The sequence below is a fragment of the Silurus aristotelis genome, assembly GCF_946808225.1.
Source record: "Silurus aristotelis genome assembly, chromosome: 6".
In the NCBI taxonomy this organism is placed as follows: Eukaryota; Metazoa; Chordata; class Actinopteri; order Siluriformes; family Siluridae; genus Silurus; species Silurus aristotelis.
In genome coordinates, this window is record NC_139579.1 from 14,285,080 (window position 1) to 14,307,224 (window position 22,145).

At 40.9% G+C, this 22,145-nt stretch overlaps 3 protein-coding genes across 3 annotated transcripts in view; all 3 read left to right on the forward strand.

The window, feature by feature from the left end:
- The window catches only part of phactr4a (phosphatase and actin regulator 4a), a 136,037-nt gene that overhangs the window by 20,570 nt on the left and 93,322 nt on the right, over positions 1-22,145 (forward strand). The gene's annotated exons all lie outside the window — the stretch shown is intronic.
- On the forward strand, positions 930-9,265 carry serinc2 (serine incorporator 2). Its single transcript, XM_083543329.1, has 10 exons — positions 930-1,074; positions 1,669-1,830; positions 2,012-2,199; positions 2,322-2,401; positions 2,518-2,655; positions 5,256-5,425; positions 5,801-5,891; positions 7,093-7,249; positions 7,893-8,108; positions 8,644-9,265. Exons 1-10 carry the CDS (start codon positions 1,036-1,038, stop codon positions 8,780-8,782), a joined length of 1,380 nt encoding a protein of 459 aa, XP_083399455.1. The 5' UTR covers positions 930-1,035; the 3' UTR covers positions 8,783-9,265.
- The window catches only part of hivep3a (HIVEP zinc finger 3a), a 32,081-nt gene continuing 23,330 nt past the window's right edge, over positions 13,395-22,145 (forward strand). Inside the window, exon 1 of the mRNA XM_083543163.1 lies at positions 13,395-13,608. The gene's annotated coding sequence lies outside the window, so the exon portion shown is untranslated. The remainder of the gene's footprint in view (positions 13,609-22,145) is intronic.

Sequence of the window (22,145 nt, forward strand, 5' to 3'; positions counted from 1 at the left end):
TGTTAGCTGCAGTTCACTAGTACATTAGTTGCAGTGTTAGTGCCAGTGCACTAGTACATTAGTTGCAGTGTTAGCTGCAGTGCACTAGTACATTAGTTGCAGTGTTAGTTGCAGTGCACTAGTACATTAGTTGCAGTGTTAGCTGCAGTGCACTAGTACATTAGTTGCAGTGTTAGCTGCAGTGCACTATGCTACAAGCTATTTTAAACAAGCTAACGTTCACTAGATAAGTGATATTTTAATCGCTAATAGAGCAGATTCATGGAAAATTACATCAGTAATCAGCATTTTTGCCGCAACTAATTTATGAATGAGTCCTCATCAACTACATTAAAGAGAATTGCTTTATTTAAAGTAAATAAAATCCCCTAGTTAATGGAGTTGTACATTAATTGAGTCGCAGACACACACCTGACTCGTGTGTGTGGAGTAGGTGAGATGAACCGCACACCTGACTCGTGTGTGTAGAGAAGGTGAGATGAACCGCACACCTGACTCGTGTGTGTAGAGAAGGTGAGATGAACTGGGAAAGCAGGCAGTGGGTCAAACCACTGTGAGGAAGGGGGGGGGACTCAACTGTTTCTAAGTGCATTTTTTGCGGGGTTTTTTTCTACTTACACAATTATTTTAGGTATACATACATATATGTTTGACAATAGAGAGTGCGATATTTTTTTTTATTTTTTGGGGGGGAGGGCAACCCTCAGATGGGGGAGGACAAGTCCCTCCTTCCCCCCCGGGATTTACGCCCATGCGCTTTACACATGTTTCTAATATAACTCCTTTACCCACATATATTTAATCCCTACACAATGTGCCACACTATTTGTAGAGAGATAAAGTGAATTCTCTGACGGAGTTGTTTGTATATTCGCTTGTAAGCGAGTGTAACATCGGTGTACAGCATTGGTCCGCTGTACAGCGCGGAGTAATTCTGACCAATCACAGGCGCTGTATTGATTTTCACTTCGTCTACTGTTGAAACGAAGAAACTTCCGCACTTTTGCAGCTGTTGCAGATGTTGACGCAGTGAAAATGGGCGCTTGTATGGCGTTGTGTTCCCTGGCGAGCTGTGTGAGTGACTTTCTAACACTTTATCGCATTTTATTCCGGTTTTCTAGACCCAGTGTAAAGTGTTGGACCGTGTGGGTACTTCTGAGTTCTGATCTGGTGTTTTGAGCTCTGTTTTTCCGGGTTTGCTGTGCGGCTTTATGGGGAAATGTTTAATTATTATTACTATTACTATTATTACTTTTTAGTTGTTGTTTTTTCGTTAAAATGGTTGGCTGGGGTCAACCCAGAATAGTTTAATCATTTCATCTGAATCTGGATAAGAGATTTATTTAATGTGACTGTGACGTCATTTCACATACTACTACTACTACTACTACTACTACTACTACTAATAATAATAATAACAATAATAATCATAATAATTAGTAGAATAATAAAGTAATCTTTGTTTTTGTTTTCCATCTGTTTCTGGCAGCAGAATTATCAGAGATTTTTTAGGTTTCTGTAAAGATCTCTCGTGTGATATGAGTTAAATAAGCGAGAGATATTGCAATATCAATAAGAAATCATTTCCCGGTTCACTTTGCTGGAGAACAATAAACATATTGAAGCAGATCAGTGATGTATGTGATGATCTGGAACATTCTCCTGTAGGCATCGTGTCTGTGCAGCTCGGCTCCATGCATCTTATCAGCATGTTGTCCTTCCACCTACAACTCCACCATCACCCGCCTGGCTTTCTCCTTCTTCCTGATCCTCGGCACCCTCGTGTCCATCATCATGATCCTGCCTGGAATGGAGCATCGTCTGGAGCAGGTACACAGGAAGTAGATGAGGAGTTATCAGTTTATTGATCTTTAGTCATCTACGATAATGATGCCATATAAATCCTACAAATATCATCCATTTGTTTTTTAAATAATCTCACATACAACACAAATCATCAAACTATAATAATGCCTCCTTCACCTTTGGTTGATCATTTCATGTTCCACAGATACCTGGGTTCTGTGAAAAAGGCCGGTCCATACCGAGCTTTGAGGGAGTGGTGAACTGCGAGGTTATTGTTGGCTTTAAGTCTGTGTACAGGATGTGTTTTGCTTTGGCCTGCTTTTTCGTTCTCTTCTCCATCATCATGATCCGAGTGCGAAGCAGCAAGGACCCACGGGCCTCCATTCAGAACGGGTACGCTCTTAAACATCTGGATTCCACAAATACACACACACCTCTAAAAAATTTTATAATTTAGAATGAATGTATTTGCTCACATTATTCCACATGAGCTCACATGGGATTGTGTCCTTTAGATTCTGGTTCTTTAAGTTCCTGATACTGGTTGGAATAACAGTAGGAGCTTTCTTCATCCCAGATGGCACATTTAACACAGGTGCTACTTTCAGAATTTAGTTGTTTCCCAGTTCTTTGATCAATGAATTAAAATGAATTAATGCACATAAACATCAGAATTGAATTTGCACAGTTCGTTTCTTTCGTTCGTTCCAGTGTGGTACTATTTTGGCGCGGTTGGCTCCTTTATCTTCATCCTGATGCAGCTGATTTTGCTGGTGGACTTTGCTCACACATGGAACCAGAGTTGGGTGGAAAATGCTGAGAATGGCAACAGCAAGTGCTGGTATGCAGGTAAGATCACCCAGAGTACTCGCAGATCAGTCTGATGTTGCTGTCTGGTTTAGAAGGATGCAGCCTTGTCAATTAAATTGTTACTAGCAATCATGTATGCAGACAATGGAAAACGGTGCGTTTCCCCAAGTGCTCTCCGACTAGCATGAGACTAGCATTTCAGGAAGATGTGTTCGCTTCATGTGTTACGAAGAAGCTATCATGTAATCTGGGAGAGTTAGTGACTGGGGGAAATAAAATTTGAGTGATAAAAGGATCTCACCACAGACCTTTGTGAAGTCTAATGTCAATTCTTATCCAGCAGAGCAGTACATCATTCTAGGCTTTGGAAACATATAGAATTAAGACACTGCAATAACTTTTCCAGTGCAGCAGCAGTGGGCAAACTCTGTGATTTCTTGATTACATCTATGTCTAGTATAGCTATAAAATAGGCGTGTCTATAACAGATAATACGATTAGATTGTAGCAATCAGTTGTACTAACTAATGCCAGAGGAATTGTTCTTTCTGGCACTGAAGAAGTACAGGGCGACTCTGATGTGTACTCTGCTGCCCCCTTGTGTGCAGAGGCATGTCTCCAGAACAACAACTACAATCTCTCTAGAAATCTAAGAGATTGAGGTGGACTGCATTGCCTATAATCTGCTTTACCTCGTATTCAAACTTTCCACAAACAGTGTAGATCTAAAAATGTTTTTTGATAAGTACATTATATTATTTAAGTACGGAGGTTCACTCTCAGGTTTACAGTTTTTTTGCTGTGTAAAGGTTCCTCCTAAAACAAGGAAAATCAGACAGAGACTCGATACAACAAGGGTTCTATATAAATATCCAGATTTCCTGCAAATAACCTTCTCAACCATATACAGTGGGTACAGAAAGTATTCAGACCCCCTTAAATTTTTCACTCTTTTTTATTTTGCAGCCATTTGCTAAAATCATTTAAGTTCATTTCTTTTCCTCATGAATGTACACACAGCACCCTATATTGACAGAAAAACACAGAATTGTTGACACTGTTGCAGATTTATTAAAAAAGAAAAACTGAAATATCACATGGTCCTAAGTATTCAGACCCTTTGCTCAGTATTTAGTAGAAGCCCCCTTTTGATTTAATACAGCCATGAGTCTTTTTGGGAAGGCTGCAACAAGTTTTTCACACCTGGATTCAGGGATCCTCTGCCATTCCTCCTTGCAGATCCTCTCCAGTTCTGTCAAGTTGGACGGTAAACGTTGGTGGACAGCTATTTTTAGGTCTCTCCAGAGATGCTCAATTGGGTTTAAGTCATTGCTCTGGCTGGGCCATTCAAGAACAGTCACGGAGTTGTTGTGAAGCCACTCCATCGTTATTTTAGCTGTGTGCTTAGGTTCATTGTCTTGTTGGAAGGTAAACCTTCAGCCCAGTCTGAGGTCCAGAGCACTCTGGAGAAGGTTTTCGTCCAGGATATCCCTGTGTCTGGCCGCATTCATCTTTCCCTTGATTGCAACCAGTCGTCCTGTCCCTGCAGCTGAAAAACACCCCCACAGCATGATGCTGCCACCACCATGCTTCATTGTTGAGACTATACTGGACAGGTGATGAGCAGTGCCTGGTTTTCTCCACACATACCGCTTAGAATTAAGGCCAAAAAGTTCTATCTTGGTCTCATCAGACCAGAGAATCTTATTTCTCACCATCTTGGAGAACTCCATGCGGGTTTTCATGTGTCCTGCACTGAGGAGAGGCTTCCGTCGGGCCACTCTGCTATAAAGCCCCACTGGTGAAGGGCTGCAGTGATGGTTGACTTTCTACAACTTTCTCCCATCTCCCGACTGCATCTCTGGAGCTCAGCCACAGTGATCTTTGGGTTCTTCTTTACCTCTCTCACCAAGGCTCTTCTCCCCCGATAGCTCAGTTTGGCCGGACGGCCAGCTCTAGGAATTGTTCTGGTCGTCCCAAACATCTTCCATTTGAGGATTATGGAGGCCACTGTGCTTTTAGGAACCTTAAGTGCAGCAAAAAAATTTTTGGAACCTTGGCCAGATCTGTGCCTTGCCACAATTCTGTCTCTGAGCTCTTCAGGCAGTTCCTTTGACCTTAATGATTCTCATTTGCTCTGACATGCATTGTGATCTGTAAGGTCTTATATAAACAGGTGTGTGGCTTTCCCAATCAAGTCCAATCAGTATAATGAAAAATTTCTGGACTCAAATGAAGGTGTAGAACCATCTCAAGGATGATCAGAAGAAATGGAAAGCACCTGAGGTAAATATTTGAGTGTCACAGCAAAGGGTCTGAATACTTAGGACCATGTGATATTTCAGTTTTTCTTTTTTAATAAATCTGCAAAAAGGTCAACAATTCTGTGTTTTTCTGTCAGTATGGGGTGCTATGTGTACATTCATGAGGAAAAGAAATGAACTTAAATGATTTTAGCAAATGGCTGCAATATAACAAAAAGTGAAAAATTTAAGGGGGTCTGAATACTTTCCGTACCCACTGTATGTGTGTGTTTGAATGTTTTCAAGGACTTTATCCTGCATTAAATAATGTCCCATAGTAACGCATGTTTCAATGAGACCCAGCACTTAAGATGTTCCTATATGTTTCCTCTGCAGCTCTATTGTCCTTCACGTTCATTCAGTATGCGGCCGCATTTACTGCGATGGTGCTGTTTTACGTGTTCTACACCCAGCCGGATGACTGCACCGAACACAAAGTTTTCATCAGCCTGAACTTTATCTTCTGCATAATAGTGTCTGTCATCTCCATTCTCCCTCAAGTGCAGGTATTACTCACTCTCTCTCTCACTCTCTCTCTCTCTCTCTCTCTCTCTCTCTCTCTCTCTCTCTCTCTCTCTCTCTCTCTCTCTCTCTTTCTCTCTCTCTGTCTCATGGAAGGATAAAGAGCATCAGCACACTATATAAAGTATTAAAACACGATGCTGCATGCTGTTATATAATCAACAGTAGGTTTATAAGGTCATACATGAAATGGAGAGAAAGGAATATTTTTCAGCACATTCCAGAAAATCCTGTGGTTTTAGATCGCTGAAGGTTAGAATGTTCTCTCTGCTGTTGTGTTAATGTAATAGACATATACTGTATTTGAGGGATGATTGTTATTTAATTGAAGTATTATTTATGTCTGCATGTGTGAACAGGAAGCTCAGCCTGGCTCAGGTCTGCTGCAGTCTTCACTCATCTCGCTGTATACCATGTATCTCACCTGGTCTGCTATGAGCAACAATCCCAGTAAGACACACCTTGACCCACCTTTAATAATAATAATTATCTTTATTTTATAGAGCACATTTAAAAGCTACATCTCAAAGTGCTTTCCAAGCATAAAAATAAGAAATATGATTTTTAATAATAAGTAAATACACACACAAAAATACCTGAAAAAGGAAGTTTTAAGAGCAGGTTTAAAAACACTAAACGATTTAGCATGTCTGATCTCAATGAGGAGAGAATTCCACAGTTTTGGTGCATGGGAGGAAAAACCCCCATCACCCATATGTATGTATGTATGAATGAATGTAAACGGGTAGGAGGAACATCTAAAAGAGCAGAGGAGCTGCACCTTGGAGATCACACCTTGGAGTGGAGACAGTTAGAAGTTGCCTTATAGATCAGCATAAGAATAAAAAAACCCAAAGGTCATTAAGAGCCTCAGATGCTCATGTATTTTGTTGTTTATTGTGTTTAGGGTGTAGATAATGGATATCATGGTGCTGTGTTCTCTCCTGCTTGCAGCAATCAGCGGTTGCATCACAGTGGCAGCTCTACTGAGCTGTAAAGCTGTGCAGCTTTACCCTGATCAATTTCTCTGTAACTCATTTCTTTAACAAAATCCATCACGCTTGGCTTTAAGACGCAGTGAGAAGATCGGAGACGTCCGATAGGGTTTTGGCTTTGGCGTTCATGTCGCTAGCCGTGGTGCTGAACCCACAGTTGTGTGGTGATCCCCCTGTAGGAACTTACAGCATGTACTTCAAAATTTCCAGGACAAACTGATTTGTTAGTCCTGCTTGAAATGATAATCATAAATTCCTATTAATATTTGTCACATGGCTTTAATCACCTGGATCTTTAGAATGTTCTGTGTCCAATATATAAAAAATGCATTTACTCCATTGAAGGAAAGGAGTATAAAAATAAAATATACATATTTGCCCCACAAATACAAGCATGATTTCTCTTGGTACACACTGGTAGTATCCGTTACTAAGCAGACAGTAATGGTTGCTGGGTTTTGAGCTATTTTTGATGTGCTGTAACTGGGCAGAGTAAATAAGAAGCTTTTTATTTGGGTTTTCTTCAAACTTGGAGGCAGGTGCTGCTATACAAGCATGCAGTTATTTCAATAAAAAAAAAAAAAAAACAATGTATGAAAATACAATGAGATGCAAATCAATTTTTGAAAATCGATATCCTTTTCGCCTCGATGTAGATCGGAAATGTAACCCCAGCCTGCTACAGCTGGTTACCAACAACCTCACTACCACAGCTGCTCCAACCCCCACCATCCCTCCTGGGCAAGTCCAATGGTGGGATGCACAAGGAATTGTGGGATTGGTCATCTTCCTCTTTTGCACACTGTATGCCAGGTGAGTAGTTGTGCATTTAAAGCTCCAACAGTTCGTGTGCAGTTAATGGTTATTATTTAGTGTAATTTCTGGCCATAAAACCATTCATTATCCTCCGCAGGAACAAAATAGCTGTGAGAAGAAAGTATGATTTACAAATATAAGAGTTAGTTTAAATAAATAAATAAATAAATAAATAAATAGTGAAATAAATAAATAAAATACAGTAATAAAAAACAGCTAAACTGTTGTTAAGTACATTGTTAAGCTGAGCTGAAATTTGGAGTGTACTGAACTGTAATAGATGGGAATAAGTTTGGAAGTTCAGTAATCAGTTAGAACACAATACTGAAGCTCACACATGCACAGTAAGCCGCTCTGGATAAGGGTGTCTGCCAGATGTTTTAAATGTATATGGATGTAAATCGAGTTCTAACACAATGCAGTTGCACATCATCAGGTAACAAACCCAGTGACAGGAAAAGATCTAAAGCCAAATCAAACATGAGATCATGGTGAAGGAGGAACTGTGACCTTTGTGACCACCATAAAACATTTTAATATCATAAGTTTGAATCTGGAGGTTTTGTTTTGTAGGACATTTCATCCTTCACAACAGTAATTCACATATTTATTATTTTATCCTTCAACATGTCTCCTGCAGCATCCGTTCATCCAATAACTCTCAGGTGAATAAGTTGATGCATACGGAGGAGAGGCAGGAGCTGGCGCTCGACCGAGAGGCAGAGGTGGGAGAGGACGGAGTGAGACGTGCTGTGGATAATGAAGAGGATGGCGTGACCTACAGTTACTCTTTCTTTCACTTCTGTCTCGTCCTGGCTTCTCTTTACATCATGATGACTCTCACTAATTGGTATCAGTGAGTATCAATTCCACAGACCTGAGAGTAGAGTAACATGCAGCACAGAATAAAAACAGCACATGTAGGTAGACATTACACTGTGCAGGAACCAGAACAGCTGGATTTCTGTGCAGAATTGGACCCGTAAACACATGATCACTCTGTCCAGTCACAGTGAGGAGGGAAAGAGATGCAGTCAGTTCTGTTTCTCAGGGTTTCTTCAACCTCGGCTGTAGGTTTAACATAACTGACACTTTGGTTTTATTTACACCATCAGAAAGTTTAGAAGAACATCCATGTGTATTGAAGGTCACTGTGTGGAGGCCATGAAGTTCAAAAATGGTGCCTAAGGTTATTTTACCATAAAACCTGGTTATCTCTGCCAGGAAGCTGAGACTTAAATAAAACAGTGCATTGATCCCACACTTTAAGCTGAGATTTTGGATCTTCACTAAATACTAAGCAAAAATCCCAATAGTTATGTACAGGTATGGTTTTTAATCTTCTTCTCTTTTCTTTTTTCTCACTCTTGTATTTTCCTTTTCTTCCCAAGGCCTAACACGGCGTACACGTCCATGGAAAGCACTATGCCTGCAGTGTGGGTGAAGATCAGCTCCAGCTGGCTGGCCTTGGCTCTGTACCTCTGGACTCTCGTGGCTCCTCTGATCCTTAACAACCGAGACTTCAGCTAAGCTGCAAAGAAGCCATTCCAGCACAGGTTCTTGTCCATGTGCCCTCATCTGTGTGTAGAATTAAATATTTTTTCCAATGAGAAAATACAACCACAGGATATCAAAATCAATCATCTGATTTATTTCTCTTTTTCTTTTCCTTTATAAGTTTATGAAGCACTGAGAAGGACACTATGCTTATCGATCGTTATTATGGAAATCTCCTAGAATTATAACACTCATTACCTGTAAGATCTGTCACGGTCACGCTGCACACACTTTTCATTAGTTCTTCTGTTGCTCTGTAATGTTTATGCTGATTTTCTCTCTGGTGTTGGTCAAATCTACATCTGTTGATGTTCTGTATGTTTTTGTGAAGTGTATTTTGACCAAAGAAGGAAGCAAATACTTTTATACCTAACTGAAGGCAGTGGGTTTTATAATGATCTAGTTTGTATTTTGCACATTTTAACCTGCAGGAAATATTATTAAAGATTTTCACTCAACAGTGTTGGAGAGCTTCTGTATGTGAAACTGCAGCATGTCCTTTCTGGAGGAGGAAAGCACTGGTTTTCCATAGATGGAGCTTTTTGTAGGTTAGATCCTGTGTGTGTGTGTGTGTGTGTGTGTGTGTGTGTGTGTGTGTGTGTGTGTGTGTGTGTGTGTGTGTGTGTGTGTGTGTGTGTGTGTGTGTGTGTGTGTGTTGGTTAAACCCATGATTTTATGATTACGCTATAGTGAGCTACACTACAGCAGCAGGGTGTTTCCTTTCATTTTCGGTTTTGTTGTCACATGACCTTCACAGCTCAGTTCAGATCCACAGAAAATCCTCACTTACACAAGAACACGAACACCTACTTAGCAGAAGCTGCTTCAGGGAATGTGATTTTCCCCTCATGAGATGGTGAGAGGTGAACACAAGACCCCACACTTATACTATTGTGCTGCTGAGGAGAGCGAGATTCACAGCGAGATTTCGAGAGGAAACTGCTGATCCACAGTCAGCCCTTTTACTCTGTAGGTCTGTGTGTCGTTCCATATTACTGTTCGAGAGCATGTGATTCAATTCAAGCCAATACGATGCCTGCAGGCTTCTCTGTCTCACTGTATAAAAGAGTGACCTTTTAGTATGCACCTTCATTTCATTTACAGTATTGTAGAACACACACATGTAGTACTGCTACATGTACATATACGGCACTGTAACGTGACCCCAGGGTAGGTTGTGATACGGCATTCCTGAAGCAGCAGATAAGAATCTTATTTACGGCCCACAGTTTCATCCACCACATGATACCAAAACAAAAACAAATGATTGAGTCTCTGCAACGATTAATTTTCATTCCAAACATACACCAGGTGCTTTGTGTTTTGTGATTTTTTTTTTTGTGGTGTCTCCATCACACCCAGGAGGAGACAGGAGGAACCTAATTCCGTTATGTAACCCTTGACTTCATTCCTACATGGACTACAGTGGAGGGAAGGTCCTGCCTGTGCAGGGACAGAGGACACTGCTGGGGATTGTGGAACAGCTTGTACTAAGTTTATTTGTGGTTTCTTTGAAAGCATCTCCACCTGGGAAGTCTCAAAAAGGGAAACCCAGGCACGGCATCTCCTATAACTGCCTTCATGCATGCCATGAGTAACTCCCCTGTTCTTATTACACTGAGGAATTGAGAGGAGTGGAAAAACAGCACCCATGCTCACGGTGATGACAGAAATAACGTGTCTCAGCGGTGTCATTATGTGTTTTGGTGCTGGCTGGTAATCACGAGTGCACATGAGGGAGATTCTCTAAAGACTCTTTTGCCTTTGAAGAAGAGAGTTCAAGTTTATTTGTCACTAAATGAAGCTGACAGAATCAATGACATGTTAGTTTGCCTGTGGTTCGAAAGGGGGGGGGGGGGGGGGGGGTTCCGAACATATATGATAAATTTTTAAATCAAATCAACAGTACAGCATCATGCGCTAATGCAAAGAGCAGGAAGATTTCAGGTCAACTTTCTAGCTAAAAGATACAAGCAGAACCTTATAAATGTCTGGATAAAAAAACATGAATAAGGAATTGAAATCAATTAATCAAAGAATTTAAACAGCTTTATGTAAAATCTTCTCAGCTGTAACAGAGGATCTCCTACAGAATCCTGATCTCATGCTTGGGATCTCCAGCATACTGTCCATCCTTTACCAAGCCTTAACATTGAGGAAACGTCAGTTCATCTTCAGAAGATTGTCTAAACATGTGATCATGCTGGTGTATGAACAAAAAGTTTGATTTGTGAGTAGACTGGGTTTCCTCCTGTGTGTGTGTGTGTGTGTGTGTGTGTGTGTGTGTGTGTGTGTGTGTGTGTGTGTGTGTGTGTGTGTCAAGTCAAGTCAAGTCAAGTCAAGTTTATTTGTATAGCGCTTTTCACAACAGACATTGTCTCAAAGCAGCTTTACAGAAAACAACAGTGAAGGTGAATGGTGTGCGTTTGTCCCTGATGAGCAGCCGTGGCGACAGTGGCAAGGAAAAACTCCCTTAGATGATATGAGGAAGAAACCTTGAGAGGAACCAGACTCAAAGGGGAACCCATCCTCATATGGGTGACATCAAAAGTTTGGTCATAAATCTTTCAACAATACAGAACAATTTGTGATCATCATAGATCCAGCATCAGCTTCTCCATGCCAGGGCCTTTAAACACTCGGCATCTACTTCTCCATGATCATCCATAGGTCCATAATCTTCACGAGGTGGGACGTGACTGGAGCTGGCCAAACCTCAGGAAGCCTCGGGATGGGGAGAGAAAGAGAAGCAGTGGAGAGGAATTAGCGTAGCTGCTGTTCATGATATTAACAGCACAAGTTGATAATGTGCATGTGATCAGATGTTCTGGAGCACAAGGTTGTGATGTGATGTGTGATGTGTGTTATGTGTAGGCTTTGCTAAAAATATATGTTTTTAATCTACACTTAAACTGGGGGAGTGTATCTGAACCCCGAACACTGTCAGGAAGACTATTCCAGAGTTTAGGAGCTAAATGTGAAAATGCTCTACCGCCTTTAGTGGACTTTGCTATTCTAGGAACTACTAGAAGCCCAGAGTTTTGAGATCTCAGGGAGCGTGACGGATTGTAGCGTGTTAAAAGACTGGATAGATACATGGGAGCCAAACCATTTAGTGCTTTATAAGTGAGTAGCAGTAGTTTGTAGTCCATTCGAAACTTAATAGGAAGGCAGTGTAGGGACGATAAGATTGGGGTTATATGATCGTATTTTCTTGACCTAGTAAGAACTCTTGCTGCGGCATTCTGAACTAACTGAAGCTTGTTTATTAATGATGCAGGACATCCACCTAGTAATGCATTACAGTAGTCTATTCTAGAGGTCATAAACGCATGGACGAGCTTCTCTGCATCAGATATAGATAACATATTTCTTAGCTTAGAAATATTTCTAAGGTGAAAGAAGGCTGTTTTTGTAACTTGATTGATGTGATTTTTAAAAGATAAGTTGCTGTCTAAAATAACTCCCAGGTCTTTTACCGTTGAACTAGTAGTTACAGAACAACCGTCTAAATGCAGGCTGAGATGCTGGAGCTTCTGTGTACTATTTTTTGGGCCGATGAGCAAAATCTCCGTTTTATCAGAATTTAATAGCAGAAATAGTGTGTGTGTGTGTGTGTGTGTGTGTGTGTGTGTGTGTGTGTGTGTGTGTGTGTGTGTGTGTGTGTGTGTGTGTGTGTGTGTGTGGATGCATTATGAAGTGCTTCAATGGGGTTGTTCCAGGAAAGAAAATGAGATGTGGTGCACTCTCTAAAGTTCTCCCACAGGCCAGAACATGTATATAATATACTGTATACATTTTACTGCAAACATATGGACACACTTTTAGTTTTTTTCTGTTTAATTATCAGTATAAAAGATGTTTTGGAGCAATGAAATGAGGCTGATTCTGCTTTCAAAAGTGTAATAATTATCAAATCGAATCACATTTTATTTGGTCACATATACATACAGAATGTGATGTGAAATGCTTTTTACGACTGTCCAAATGTATAAAAACAAAAGTATAAAGTATAAAATATAAGTACTTAAATATACCATAAAACATACAACAATAAGACAATTATTTTATATTAGATATGTAAATAAATTATTTAGTTTAGAATAGCAGCTTATTTGAGTAAAAATGGAACTGCATGAAGATTTCATATTTCTCTACTTGATTGAAATTCCCAAACTTCAGTGTTAAATATCCGCATTATTAAAATAAATAATCATATTTAAAAAATACATCTGTATTGGTGCCATAAAGAAGAACTAATTTTCTGTTAGAAATGTGTACATTTTTTGGTATGTAAATACAGTATAATATATAAGGTATCAATGACGTCACCTGGTGTCTGTTTGATACTTTCTCCTGAAAAGAACAATGTCAGCACTGAACCCTGAGAACATGTTACTGCGCATGTCCCTCACACTCACACTGGTCATACAGTAACAGTTCAGCTCTCATAGATGATCAACCAGCAGAACAGTAATGAGAACTTCAATGACCTCACACAAAAACACACGCGCCCACACACACACACACACACACACACACACACACACTGAAAGCACTAACAACCAGTGCACAGAGGGGGCGTGGTTTCCCCGAGCTCTAGCAGACCAGCAGATGTGAGTGAGGTTGCAGCTCCGCTCGCTGTTCCAGTGAAGCAGGCAGGAGATAGGAGGAGGTAGGAGGCATGGCCGACCATCAGCTTCCCCCGAAACTGCTTCTGACCTAAATGCAGTGATGCACAGGCTTTACGAAGAGAAGAGCACGCAGGACATCCCCAGGGAGCGCAGCTGCTCTTGCAGGTATTGCTTCTGAATCACTGTTCCATGATGACTTTCACACTGAAGGTGCCTTGTGCTGCAGATAGTTCAGCTCGGACAGTCCCGCAAACGCAGTGTCGAAGGGACTTCTTTCCTCTTCATTGAAAGCATGCTTTATTCTCACACACACACACACACACACACACACACACACACACACACACACACACACACACACACACACACACACACACACACACACACACACACACACACAGGGTAGGATTTTTGGTTTGCTTTTTAGAAGACCATTGAAGCATGAGATCAGCGCGTGCGGTTTTCCAGGCAGGGAGGGGACGGATGATTGGGTTCATTGTGCACTCCAGAACTTCCTGAATGAATCTGAGAGCAGTCCATCATCTGGTTCGGTGAAGCTGGAGATTTCTTGAGCATCAGCGTGTGCGCTTGAAGGTTTCATCACGCATGAAATCGCGCGTGCACGAGCTGTTTAAAAACAAAGGATATTGTTGCGGTCGCGGGATAAACAGTGAGCGGTGCGTGGAGGTGCGTGGGGTCAGATGTAGGAGATGATACTGATGATGAAGGCTGTTTTCCCCGCATGTAGGTGTTTGCGGGATCCTAAATGGGGCTCCAGTCCGCATTGTTCGCACGAGGAGTAGTGATCGATAGCGTTACGTAAGCGCGAGCGAGAAACGGGTTCGGCTTTACAAATATTATAAAAAAGAAAATCAGGGATCGATATATCGCTATAAGGGAACGCGCTTATGTCACTGCGCGCATCCGGTTTCTGCTGCTGTACAAGCGCGCGCGTCACGGCGCATTTTGCGGCGCCTTTGTTAGAATAAACGCACTTTTCCCCTGGTCGAGTTCAGACCCAGGAAATCAGATATCTGTTATCTGTAAGAGCTCCACACTGATGCTCCAGCTGGAATAAAACCCATGGTCATGAGTCCACACGGACAGTACTGATGCCTTGTGAAGATACACACTGAAAAATTCCATCTTGGCCTGAACTGCTGCCTCCTGTCAAAACTCCTTCAGCAGACTTTTCCAGGTTTCCTGACTGCTCTAATATTCATCACTTCATGTTGTGAGATTGGAGAATGACCTCACAACGGAGATCCGGAAACTCTTTCTGTCCACCAGCTTCTCGGTGGCATGGCTTCAAGTTTCACCAGCTTTGGCAACTGCTCAACAAACTGCACTTGGGAAATGTTGAATAGTGATGTTTGGGTCATGCTGCCTGTGGTTCTCCTTACACCCATCAAACACCTGATTCTGTCAGGAGAACTCTTACATTTGAACTGGACCAGAATGAGGATGATTTCTGGGCAGAGTACACAACATGCTACCTTCTAGGTAACAGATACACCTTGCAGGTACATTGTGTGTGAGGTGTGTATGTAAGGTGAAGGTTTGTTCCTTTTTTCTGAGAGCATAAGCAGGTCTGAGAGCTTTTCCGTTTTCCAGAACGAGTCTAAAATGTCATCCAGAAGGAAAACGAGCGGGAGAGTAAATCAGGACAAATAAGGCACCAGTTCTGATTCTGAAATCTTAGCAGAGGCTAACAGCAGGCTGGACGTGGTGACATTTCTCGTTTCCAGACTGCTGAAAAGATTAGCACAGTGTTAGATTAGGATGTGGGATTTCTACAATATGCCGCTGTAATACGACATGCTGATAATAATCATTACTGGAACATTTACATGTGCTACTTTTATGAAGAATGATTGGTAGAGTTGATGTGATTAACGCTGAACTATTAAAAAAAGAAACTTTTACTTTGTAACAGATACATTTTTTTTTTTTTGCTGTTTTCATTTTGCATTGATCTCATTTTATCTACAGTCTCTTTCTCCTGAGATATCTGAAGGGGTTTCTCAAAGATGTGATGACCTTCTGATTAGTTGCTCACTGAGCCACCACGGCCCCTTTGTTTTAAACCCACTTAGATCTGGTTGATAAAATTTTAAATAGTGATCAGACCAATTTGTTTTTCTTTTCATCTATTTTATTTGTTTAAAAACAGCTACCTAACTTTTTAATTTTCAAAGCCAAAAATGTAGTCACACAAAATACACAATTCATCTACATGCTAACATTTTTATTCTCCATCAACTACATTTAACAATCAGATTTAGCATTTGGTCCTGCCCATAAAAAACCATAAAATAAATAACAATTAAATTAATAATAAAAAAAACTTCTTTAGTGGCAGTTCAAATTAAAAGTATTTTTTTAATATTTAATCAGATTTTTCAGAATACCACATATTTTTGATATATTTAGTAATAAACACGTTCATATCCAGGCTGATGTACAGGATGAGGCCTCACGTGAGCAGATCTGATAAGGATTTTGCTCTGTCATGTTGATCCGCCTTTCGTTTTCTATTAGAAGCTTCTTGTGCCACTCACATGGGAGATTAGTGTTTCAGATGTTCTCAGACCCTCCTACTTAATAGCATTATCTAATGCACATGTCGTCTAATAACACGTGCTATAAGTCCACACAAGGAGCCTCACCCCATACCCTCACACCCCCAAACATACCAAACCCCATACCCTCACACCCTCAAACATACCACACCCCATACCCTCACACCCCCAATCTTACCACACCCCATACCCTCACACCCCCAAACCTACCACACCCCTGAACCCTCACACCCCTTTACTCTCACACTCCCAAACCTACCACACCCCATACCCTTACACCCCTATACCCTCACACCCCCAAACCTACCACACCCCTGAACCCTCACACCCTTGAACCCTCACACCCCCAAGCCTACCACACCCCCTGAACCCTCACACTCCTAAACCTACCACACCCCTGAACCCTCACACTCCCAAACTTACCACACCCCATACCCTTACACCCCCAAACCTACCACACCCCATACCCTTACACCCCCAAACCTACCACACCCCATACCCTCACACCGCCAAACCTACCACACCCCTAAACCCTCACACCCCCCAAACCTACCACACCCCATACCCTTACACCCGCAAACCTACCACACCCCATACCCTTACACCCCCAAACCTACCACACCCCTGAACCCTCACACCCCTATACTCTCACACTCCCAAACCTACCACACCCCATACCCTTACACCCCTATACCCTCACACCCCCAAACCTACCACACCCCTGAACCCTCACACCCCCAAACCTACCACACCTCTGAACCCTCACACCCCTAAACCTACCACACCCCTAAACCCTCACACTCCCAAACCTACCACACCCCATACCCTTACACCCCCAAACCTACCACACCCCATACCCTTACACCCCCAAACCTACCACACCCCATACCCTCACACCCCCAAGCCTACCACACCCCTAAACCCTCACCCCCCCCAAACCTACCACACCCCATACCCACCCCCCCAAAAATGAGACCCCTACAAACCCCTTAAACTTACAAAACCTCAAACCCCTCCAGACCCCCACACCCCTAAGCCTCTACACCCCCACAAACCCAAGTGCCTAAACTTCAAACCCCAACAAACCTCCAAAAAATCCCCTTTGACTGCCACACCTCTCAATAAACACTTCCACTCCCACACTTAGGCTCTTTCAGGTATTTTCCTCGCTCGGTTCCTTTTCACTCACACTGAGGAACTTCAACACAACAGTACACGTGGAAGCAGCAGCTCTTATCAAATCATATGCTAGTGTCTGATTGGCTGCAGAATGCATTAGAGACTACAGGAAATGAAGAGAGGATGTTTACAGTAAGAGGAAATATGAGCTGAAATTAATCTACTGATTCTTTAATTCATGCTTATTTTTTAATCAAGTGCTTTGTGTTGGTTTTTTCACCTGATCAGTTACAGTTACACCAGAATGTAAACACAACCTTTCGAAAAGAAAACATCTCATTCTACATTTAATCCCTGTTTACTGTTATAATAACGTCCACTCTTCTGGGAAGATGTTCCACTATATGTTGTGGAGATTTGTGCCAATTATACAGGTTGTGTTGTGTGTGTTGTGTGTCTCCACCATTGGAGAGGAATTATAGATATAGCTTGTAACATAGTGGCAAAAAAAATTCATAAAGGTGTGTCTGCAAAATATAGACGTCTCTAAAAAGATAGAGAAGATATAATGAGAGCATTCAGAATGCATTCAGACCCTGTTTTTCCTTATTTTATGTTATTGGCTCAGAGATGATGTATTGAAATGAGACGTATCTTAAATTAAATAATCAAAATTATTATTTTTGCAGATTGTTGAAGGTAAATAATGGAATTGAGTCTATTGGAAACTAGCGATGTAACAAACTATTATAAATTAAAAAAGAGTAAAACTCCAACAACACCAACATTGACAACACCAAAAGCTCCAACACCAGGCACAGGAGTCAAGTCAAGAGTCTTTATTGTCATTTCTACTATACACAGTGGTACACAGTAAAAAGGAGCACAGGGAACAGTGTTCCATTACTGTAGTATTGATTATTAGAATATCTAAAGAATGAAGTGTGTTTTTGTAATATGGTTAGTTATATAACCTATAATTACAACTCTGTACCATTATTAGAAACACTGACTAATAATCCTAAATATCTCAAACCTGACACTGATCTTTACCCGTTATTCCCGTAACCGTGTGAAACCCAATATCCTTCTTTGTTCTGTCAGGATACGATTTAACTTACAGTGCCTTTTTGCTCTGAGGTACTTAAGACAATCCTTCTGTAATCACCCTTAAAGTCTTTGCCGTTAGCCCAGGGGAATAAAGCCTTGATTGTAAAACTGATAGGCCCTGAGCCCAAATGGCACTCTGATTGAGCGTCATAAGAGCCAGAATGCAGTTTGATTTCTGCACACTTAATATGAGTAACAGGAGCACAACTCTGTGGGAATTAAATCTGTTCCATGCCAATAAATAGGAGTGTTTTACCTTTCAGGTCCAAATTTGCTGGTTTCTTTGGCTCATATTAGCATGGTACTGGAGCTCACAGATCATGACGCATCATGAAAGCTCCACGATGAATTACAGACTGTGACTTTGCACAAGCTTAGAACTCTTTCCAGATTGTACAGCTGCTTCGTTTTAGGTTTCCAGGCCAGGTATAATGCAGCTGAGTAAGCTTTCACAGTTAATGTTTGAAATCAAGTAGTAGTAATACAAAAACAACTAACAACACCAACACTAACATCACCAACATCAACAACACCAACACTAACACCACCAACATCACCAACACTAACACCACCAACATCAACACCACTAACACTAACACCACCAACACTAACACCACCAACATCTCCAACAACATCTCCAACAACACAAACACTAATAACACCAAAAGCTCCAACACCAGCATTAACAACACCAACACTATTAACACTAAGAACACCAACAACTCTACCAGCACCAACACCAAAAACTCCAACACCCACATTAACAACACCAACATCAGACAGCATTAGGGAAGGTATTCAGATTGAACCTGGAGATAAAAAGCATGGTGTGAAAACAGCAATGCATTTTTTTTCTTTATTTGGAAATGCTGTACTCAGCACATTGCCTCCAGCAGTACAGTTCAACATTATTTACAGATGTAACTGGGGTTACCCCACATAACCACCAGGGGCAGCAAGAGTCACGTGGGAGTCACGTGGTATCGTCTTCATTCAAAGCAAAAGTGATGTATGACTGAATGTTTGCAGTAAATTCCATTATCATTATCTTTCCCTGAACCTTCCCAGGTTAGCATTGGAATGAGAAGGAAACCTTAGCAGTTCTCCAGTTTAATAGAACCACACACCTAATTAGCAATCCAGTTTCACCTTTCCTAACCCCAATGGTGGACAAAATGATCTGGATAACGTGTGCCAACAATTGAGTGAAGCATTACAACTCACCTTAGGGGTAATCATAAAGGAGATCAGAGATAGCAAACCTGGCACACCTCTAAATAATACTCCAGTAGAAGAGGAGGAGGAGGAGGAGGAGGAGATGCTCCTGGCAGTGTGATAGAGATAGGTAATGTCATGAGTGTGCAGGATGTCTGTAGGTCATTGTGATGATATTCCATCATAACAGAACTGGAGTTGGTTGGAGGATTTGATGGCACCTGTGCACTTTAAACATTGACATTGTCTGATTCATAAAAAATTAAAAAAATAGTCACAATAATCAAGTTATCCCAGAAGCCACCAAGGCATTCACAGGAATTATGACTAAAGCAAACAGATTTCTGAAATGTGGGCACCTTAAAGGAAAATGTGGCAGAGGAAGGTTTCTCACTTCTATCTGAAAATTTGCTGTCAGGGTTGTCAGACCCCATTGAGATGTCAGCCATGGTGGATTGGTGCACTGAGAGCCACAGTCACTAAATATGTAGAAGTGTTTTGGCTCTTGGGCAATGCACTGGGTTCAGCCTGTGGGTTCACACCCTTCTGGGAACACTTTCCACCAGTGGCATTGGCATACAATACCTGCATACTGTGGTATTTTTGAGCTTTTCACGGATGATGAGGTCACAGCCCTCGGTTGTATATTCATGCTGAGGCTTGGGTGAAACAGCAGCCTCAATGCCTTGTGAATAATCAGTGGTCAAGGAGAAAAAGTGTAGTAGTAGATGGTTAGTTACCATTACGGAGGCTAAGCATAAAAAGGCCTACCCAAAGCTGAATCCAGTCAAGGTGGAAACCTCTGCTAGGATCATTTTAATGCTTGTCTGTCACAACATGGGCTGAAGAAACCTACATGATGTCTCAGAGTGAACCAGTCAACCAGTCCAAATCAAATGCACTTAATTGTACCTGGTAGATTTGTTGATCCTTTATTTGATTGGGAACATCTGGTTACTTCTTTATTATCCATTTATTATTTATTTTACGATCCTTTAGCTCTGAGATTATTCACAAGTGTCTACTCGAAACAGTCTTTCTCACACATGGATTACGCATCTGTGCTCTCAGGTTTAGTTTATTAGCAGCTGATAAAAGTTGATCAATCAAGGTGATAGGTTTAAATGTGCTAATTAAAGGAAAAACATACAAACAGAAAAAAAAAAACATCTGGTTTTGACAGACTATTGTTTTTCAGCTTTAAATGCTTATTAATTTCTATCAAAAACATAAGGCATTGGAAACTAGCCATTACACACAGACACACTTTCTAAGAGTTGTGACTGCTACTGATGGCAGGAAGGTGGTTTTGGGTACAGTTTCTAATCATCTCTGTTGATTTTTGAAATTAGAGTAAACATCTGTCTGGTGCACATCTGCATTACATTACCTTGCTTTTAATCAGCGTGATTATCTTTTACAGTTATTCAAACAAACAGTTATTTCAGAAACTCACTAGTGTTGAGAATGATATACTGTAGGAGGAGTAAAACCTGGAACAGAAAGAGCCTGGGTGCAGTGTACCTGTATAACAGCCAGCACAGAACAGCAGGTCTTACTGTGGTTGGAAATGATGACTAAAGTCCTGTTACTGGATCAACTGCACTGAACAATAGATCAGTGTTTCTTTAGCCAGGAACTACACATCTCTTCTCATTTCAGTCCTCAAAACACCTTTTAGAAACATATTCAGTTTTACAGTTTACAGCATTGCCTGATTCAGGTGTGTTGGGAAAAGCAGCACTACGTCATGCCGTGTTCACCTCCAACTTCTGTAGGACGTAGTGAGTTTTATACTGTAGCACACTTAGAGTTTAAGTGTGAGATTGATGTTAAACATGTTGTACTTAATACACTATAGATTTGTTTTTTATCAGCTAATTTGATATTTTATATACTAATGTCTCTAAACTCTATATTAAAATACTGTTGGTACAGTAACAGTACAGGAACTTGCGCCATAAAAACTCCATATGCTGTTAACCTAATAATAAAACAGTATGTAGAAAAAGGAAACATCTGTGCAACATTTCCAGGAGTCTCCAGTGTCAGTACACAGTAAACACATTTACTATAGTGGAAAATTATTTATAAAATAAATGTGATTCCCTAATACTCATTTCTGAAATTTTATTAGAGATGAAAATGCTGTTTCAGTCTGCTGTGGCTTTAGATTAAAAAATTAGTATCTGAATATAAAAAAGAAAAATAAAAAGGTGAAAAACATAATATCATCGCATTTTTTAAATAATTTTGACTTAATTTTTAAAAATTTTCCCTCATCATCAGGTAAATATTATAAGATACCACACAAAGTTAAATCTGGTCCAAAGAGATTCTCCCGCATGAGAATCTGTTTCTATTTAAGTCCATATTTCCTTGAAGTCTTATTTTCAACTCCTCCTTTTCCCACTTTTACATGTTTCAGAAGCAAGAACGTTCTGGTAAGAAGATCATGTGTTTTCCCCGAAGCTCAGTGAGTGACAGTAAGGCGGTGTTTGGTCGTTAAAGAGAGGAACGAGATGGTGGGACTTTGGTACGAGTTTTACAGGAAGGAAAATGACTCATGCGTTATGGAAGTTTGGGAGAGGGGTTAGAGGTAGGAGTTTCTCTTACTACAGCTTCCATGTGCCACTTTAGTTAGTGATGGAATTTTGATTGGAGCCAGACCTCCTG

Excerpts from the sequence above, each read along its gene's own strand:
- serinc2 (XM_083543329.1), top strand. The coding sequence starts at position 1,036 with ATGGGCGCTTGTATGGCGTTGTGTTCCCTGGCGAGCTGT. Across the intron at positions 5,426-5,800 it reads CCATTCTCCCTCAAGTGCAG|GAAGCTCAGCCTGGCTCAGG; the intron begins GTATTACTCACT and ends ATGTGTGAACAG. Across the intron at positions 8,109-8,643 it reads ACTCTCACTAATTGGTATCA|GCCTAACACGGCGTACACGT; the intron begins GTGAGTATCAAT and ends TTTCTTCCCAAG.